General features: G+C 50.5%; 1 protein-coding gene across 1 annotated transcript in view; it reads left to right on the plus strand.

The window, feature by feature from the left end:
* Positions 1-5,374, plus strand: part of ccdc88b (coiled-coil domain containing 88B) — a gene marked incomplete at its 3' end in the record, with an annotated part of 41,079 nt that extends 35,705 nt beyond the window's left edge. The window contains exons 27-28 of the mRNA XM_084448651.1: positions 4,170-4,505; positions 5,340-5,374. Coding sequence (XP_084304777.1) covers positions 4,170-4,505; positions 5,340-5,374 — 371 coding nt within the window. The remainder of the gene's footprint in view (positions 1-4,169; positions 4,506-5,339) is intronic.
* Positions 5,375-6,475: the final 1,101 nt, after the last annotated feature.

Genomic DNA, 6,475 nt, shown 5'->3' on the forward strand with positions numbered 1-6,475 from the left:
GGCTGGGAACAGGTAGGGGGCGTAGCAGGCCAGAGGCGGGTTGGTGAGACGACTTGCTTTGAGCACACACAGTGCAGGCCTGTCCACACACACACATAGCTGATGTTACCGGGGTTGCCTCAGCGGCCCTCACTGGTGGTGTCGGCTTACGTGGTTAAAGACCAGGTGGATGTGGAGTCCCTGGGCAGCAGTCTCCTTATCTATGAAAGGGCAACATCAGCCAGGATAAAGTGGGGGAAGAGTGCAGCTTTGCTGGTTGGCCGGTGGGCGGATGGGGGAACTCCAACGTTACCAGGGAACCTCAGCTGGGGCAGGCAGGGCTTCAAGGTCTGTGGTGTTTTTCTGGGAACTGAGGAGTTTCAGATGAAGAACTAGGAGGGGGTTCTGGAGAGAGTGTGTGCCAGACTGTCTAAGTGGAAATGGTTGCTACCACAGCTGTCCTATAGGGGGAGGGTCTTGATTGTTAATAACTTGGTTGCCTCGACCCTTTGGTACAGACCGACAGTCCTGTCTCCACCACGGGGCCTGATTGAAGGGATCCAGAGGGCAGTGGTCAACCTCTTCTGGTCGGGGCAGCACTGGCTGAGGGCAGCGACTCTGTACCTGCCGGTAGAGGAGGGAGGACAGGGCCTGGTGGACATCGCCTCTCGTATTACAGCGTTCAGGCTGCAGACAGCTCAGAGACTGCTTCATAGCTTTGGCCTGCCTTGGTTGGACACTGCTTTTGTGCTGCTGAGGAGGGCTGGACGACTGGGCTACGATAAACATGTGTTTCTGCTCCAATCCCAGTCTGTGGATTTAACTGGTCTCACTCTCTTCCATCAGTCGGTGTTGCAGGCCTGGCAGTTTTCGTCGCAGAGCTGGTTCTGTCTTCTGTCGGCCTGAGATCCAGACTGAGAGAGGCTGTGTGCGTCAAGCTGGGTCATCTAATGAAGATGTCTGTCCAACAGCTCGCTGATCTGCTGAACATCAGGTCCTACAGACCGCTGCTCAGGCTGGTGAACATCAGGTCCTACAGACCGCTGCTCAGACTGGTGAATATCAGGTCCTACAGACCGCTGCTCAGGCTGGTGAATATCAGGTCCTACAGACCGCTGCTCAGGCTGGTGAATATCAGGTCCTACAGACTGCTGCTCAGGCTGGTGGAGGAGGTCTGTGCTTCCCTGCCAGAAGCCCTCAGAGCGTTTGCTGAAGACCGTACTCTATCTGACCAATGGGATGATGAATATGAGTATGTTTTTCCTTCTCTGGCTCTCTTCTGCTGTGGAGCAGTGGCAGGAAGAGGACAACGCCCTGCTGTCTCTAAAGATCCCAGAGTTGGGGGACTTTGAGACCGAGTTTTTTGACACAAGATCATCTCCGAGGGGCTGTTGGCGGTCCCTGTACAAACTCCCCGTTGACAAACGGACGGGTGACCTCCAGTGGAGGATGGTACATGGGGCCGTAGCTACCAACAGATATCTGGTGCACCTCGATCCTGGCGCAGGGGACGGCTGTCCTTTTTGTTCGCAGCCTGAAACATTGCAGCCTCTTTTTGTTCAGTGTCTCTGACAGTTTAGTTTGTTTAGTCAGCTGCAGGTCTGGTTTAAGGGTTTGGGGGAGCGTTTTTCTTTTGGTCTTTTCATTTATGGCCCACGCTATTCTGTGAGTAGGAAGGCTGTGCATATATTGATTAATTTTCTGTCAGGGCTGGCCAAATTAGCCATTTGGAAAACCCGGAGGAACCGTGTGAGGGATGGGGGATCAGAGGATGTGGTCCTGATGCTGAAGGGGCTGCTGGCAGCTAGACTCAGGGTGGAGTTTGCATTTTACAAACTGACGGGGAACATAAGCCGTCTTTCCACTGTGGTGCCGAACCGTTCTGAGCACGCAGGGTAACCGTTCCGACGGTGTTTCCACATGGGACCAGTTGGGCCCAGAACCGTTCGCAGAACCATTCCCATGGCACAGTTGTCTAACCCAGTGTTTCCCAAAGACTGGGTCACGACCCACGTTTGGGTCACAGGAGATTTTGTTTGGGTCGCCAAATACATTTGCAGAATTACTTTCAGAGCCACATGATTGGTTTCCTGCACGGCACGCTCACGCAGTTCAGACATAGTTCCATCCCATCGCAACATCACTGACAAAACAAATCATGTGTCAGTAAACTCTATCTGATTATGGTCTATTTTCTTCTGCGATATGCGAATTTGTGTCAATAAAGTGCAGAGGAGCAGAATAATTTGGTGACTGGAACGGAGGAATGCACTGTGAACAGCCGGGCTCCAGCTTCCATGAGAATTGATTGCTTTGCGGCGCTACCTCATCCAGTGATGAGGCAAGGCAGCAGGCACACTTTCAACAACAAGCATGTTTTTGATAGTAGCCTACTGAATGTTCATATTGTTAAGGGGAAACACTACAGACAAAATTGTGTTTTTTCATCCCAACTTCAATTTTCTTATATTCTTCTACTATAACATGTATACTATCACTACATTAACAGAGAAATGACCAGACTTGATTAAAAACTGCTAATTTTCAAATTGTTGTACCTGTGAAACAAGCATATGAATTGAAAATGCTTATCTTTATCGGCCATTTTCTTAAAATTACGTTTTTTCAGTACCTGCTGTCACTCAGTACCTGCTATCTCAACTTCCAGGGCAGGTGCATTCACTAAACTTTACATAGTGATTCTCAGATGTATTCTGCAATTATTTACAGCTGGAATTGTGAATATCTTGTCGTCTTTTCATTTTAGGTTGCATTTCCTGTCTAAAAATACGCCCAAAAAGTATTTTTAAGGGGTGTATGCAGTCTTTTTTCAATATCTTTTGAAAATAAGCTTGTATTCACAAACCCAGCTGTAAATATTTAAGTTTTTAGTATATTGTCAAAACAAAAGTAAAACTTTGAGCCTGACTTTATCCATTGTTTAGATAGTAGAAAATGTATACAAATGTACGCATATTTAATGAGTTATTTCCTAATTGTCATACCTAAACCTTTTTTGAGAGAGAAAGTGTAATACAAAAAACATTTCTCTTGATGTGAAGATTAAACCGGTAAAAATTAATGAGGATATCTTTAAAGAAAAAAAAAAAATCCTATTCATCTCTAGTGTCTCCCCTTAAGATAATTGTAGGCTACTTATAACAATGAAGCATTAAAGGCTAGCATAGCCTACATTCTGTTTGTTTTATTGATGAGAGGAAATAAAAACAATGTGATAGCCTATTTAATTTTTTAAAATATTTTTTTAATCAAACATCTATATCTCTTCGAGTGGATTACCTATTCAAGATAATAAGGTGCGTAGATGACAGTAAAAATGGTCAGCGACGTTCATTTAGTTACACATTCGCTCTTCTAGATAAGGCCTAATGTGACTTGGGTCGCAATGGTTTGTCATTTTTAAAAAGTGGGTCCCCAGAAAAAAAGTTTGGGAAATACTGGTCTTACCGTACTGAGCGAAGCAGAACCGTTCTTTAGTAGAAATGTGAAGAGCACGAGCGAGACGTTGCATAGCAACGGTTTAACATTTTCCCAACATTCCGTGGAACGCAACAGGCCGAGAGGTGGAAACAGACCCTGTAACCGTTCCCACGGGTCCGGAGAGGTGGAAACAGACCCTGTAACCGTTCCCACGGGTCCGGAGAGGTGGAAACAGACCCTGTAACCGTTCCCATGGGTCCGGAGAGGTGGAAACAGACACTGTAACCGTTCCCACGGGTCCGGAGAGGTGGAACCAGACCCTGTAACCGTTCCCACGGGTCCGGAGAGGTGGAACCAGACCCTGTAACCGTTCCCACGGGTCCGGAGCAGCGCGGCTTGAGCACGGTATCGGTTCGGCACGACAGTGGAAATGAGGCTATAGAGGGGTTTGTGTGCATCTGGGGGCACCCAGGGGGTCCTCTGTTCAGGGAGGGAGAACTCTTTGTTTCTCGGGTTCTGATGTGGGGTTTATTTTGTGGTTGGAGGTTACTTGTATGACTTTGTATTTTTTATCTTGTGACAAAAGGACAATGGGGTAAACATGCCTGGTTTTGGAAATAAAAGTAAATAAAAATCTCTCCCCCTCTCCCTCCCTTTCTCTCTCTGCTTCTCTCTCCCTCTCCCCCCCTCTCTCTCTCCCCCGCTCTCTCTCTCTCTCCTTACCCCTCCTCCTCACCTTTCTTCTCCAGACCCCCGCAGCGCCCCCGTCTCCCCCTCCCCCCTGCGCGGAGGCCCCTCCCCGGGGGACTCTGACCCGGGGGGGGGTGGCGGCCAGCGTTCGGTCGCACGGCGGAAACTGGGCTCACGCCACGGCTGGGGGCGGGGCCTGGGGCTGGGGACAGGGGGGGGCGGAGTCTCACAGTCCTTCAGCCCCGGGGACCGGAGAGCTCCGCCCCGCCAGCGCCTGACCTCCTCCGTCATCTGGGAGGGGCGGACCGGCATGCTGGCCACGCCCACTGAGAAGGACACGCCTGCAGACACACCCACCAGCAGTCAGGAGAGTGTGACAGAGGAAGGAGGGGAAGGTAAGGAGAGAGAGAAAGAGGAGGAGAGAGGGAGACAGGGAGAGGAGGAGAGAGGGAGACAGGGAGAGGAGGAGAGAGGGAGAGGAGGAGAGAGGGGGACAGGGAGAGGAGGAGAGAGGGAGAGGAGGAGAGAGGGAGACAGGGAGAGGAGGAGAGAGGGAGAGGAGGAGACAGGGAGAGGGGGAGACAGGGAGAGGAGGAGAGAGGAGAGGGGAGACAGGGAGAGGAGGAGAGAGGGAGAGAGGACAGGGGAGACAGGGAGAGGAGGAGAGGAGGAGAGAGGGAGACAGGGAGAGGAGGAGAGAGGAAGAGGTGGAGAGAGAGAGAGGAGAGAGGGAGACAGGGAGAGGAGGAGAGAGGAGAGGGGAGACAGGGAGAGGAGGAGAGAGGGAGAGAGGACAGGGGAGACAGGGAGAGGAGGAGAGAGGGAGAGAAGAGACGGGGAGAGGAGGAGAGAGGGAGAGGACAGGGGAGACAGGGAGAGGAGGAGAGAGGGAGACAGGGAGAGGAGGAGAGAGGGAGAGAAGAGGCAGGGAGAGGAGGAGAGAGGGAAAGAGGACAGGGGAGACAGGGAGAGGAGGAGAGAGGGAGACAGGGAGAGGAGGAGAGAGGGAGAGGTGGAGAGAGAGAGAGGAGAGAGGGAGACAGGGAGAGGAGGAGAGAGGAGAGGGGAGACAGGGAGAGGAGGAGAGAGGGAGAGGATGAGAGAGGGAGACAGGGAGAGGAGGGAGGAGAGGGGAGACAGGAAGAGGAGGAGGGGTTACAGGAGAGAGAGATCAGATTAAAACAGCCACAGAATTACACTTCTAAATCTCACTTCTTCTCTCCTTTCAGATAATCCGTCTAACGATGAAAAACCTGCAGAGTGAGAGAGAGAGTGAGAGAGAGAGTGAGAGAGAGAAAGAGAGAGAGAGAACTGTGTTTTTACTACAGGTCCCATGATCCTTCTCAGATGCTCTCCAGACAGGTGGAATCCACATTCCCTCAGGAACTCCAAGTGCCGATTTACATCAGATTTGTCGATAAAATGTGCCTCAGTGTGCCACAGTATTTGGAATACGCGTGTTGTGTACTTGAAATAAATGATTTTTTTTCCTTCATGAGGTAGGCCCTATACTGTAATTGCTGAGTGGTGAGAGCGGTGAGTTTAATACTAACCAGTCTGTACCTGAACACCTGCCTGAACAAAACAGAAAATCTGCACCAACACCATCTTGGGTGAAAGATAGGCCTACCGACGATTCAGCTTCCCTCCTTGTCCAAAGGGTGTCAGTGTAGAGCTTGCAAAACACACACACACACACACACACACACACACACACACACACACACACACACACACACACACACACGGAACGCAGCCGAGTTGAGTTTTAAGTACACCTCGAATTAAATTAGTTTTGAATGTCTTTTGGTTCACTGCGACCCAGACCAAGGTTACATCAGCGTTTCAGGATGGAGGGATAGAGAGATTAGAGGGCGGAGGTCTGGAAGGAGAGGAGGATGAGACGAGTGACGCCGAGGATAAAAGCAGATAGAAAGCTTTTTCGTTCCCCCGTGTCCATCGGTGAATTATGATTCCGAGATGACAAACGCAGCGCTAATACAATTCATAAATTATGTAGTTGTCATGGCAATGTTAATAAAAAAAACACACGCGTCCCCTTCCTCCGCGCGGCGATTGAGATGCAGGAAATGTGTGTGTGTGTGTGTGTGCATGTGTGTCTGCGTGTGTGTGTGTGCATGTGTGTCTGCGTGTGTGCGTGCGTGCTTGTGTGTGTGTGTGTGCGTGCATTTGTGTGTCTGTGTGTGTCTGTGTATGTGTGCGTGCATTTGTGTGTCTGTGCGTGTGCATGTGTGCGCGTGTGTGTGTGGAGGGGGCTGGATGGCGTCGGTGCTGCTACTCACAGTGGACGGCTCAGCTCATATCAGTCCCTCACACAGCTGAACGAACAGGAATGAAGGAGGAC

This window comes from Borostomias antarcticus, assembly GCF_949987555.1.
Source record: "Borostomias antarcticus genome assembly, chromosome: 14".
Classification (NCBI taxonomy): domain Eukaryota; kingdom Metazoa; phylum Chordata; class Actinopteri; order Stomiiformes; family Stomiidae; genus Borostomias; species Borostomias antarcticus.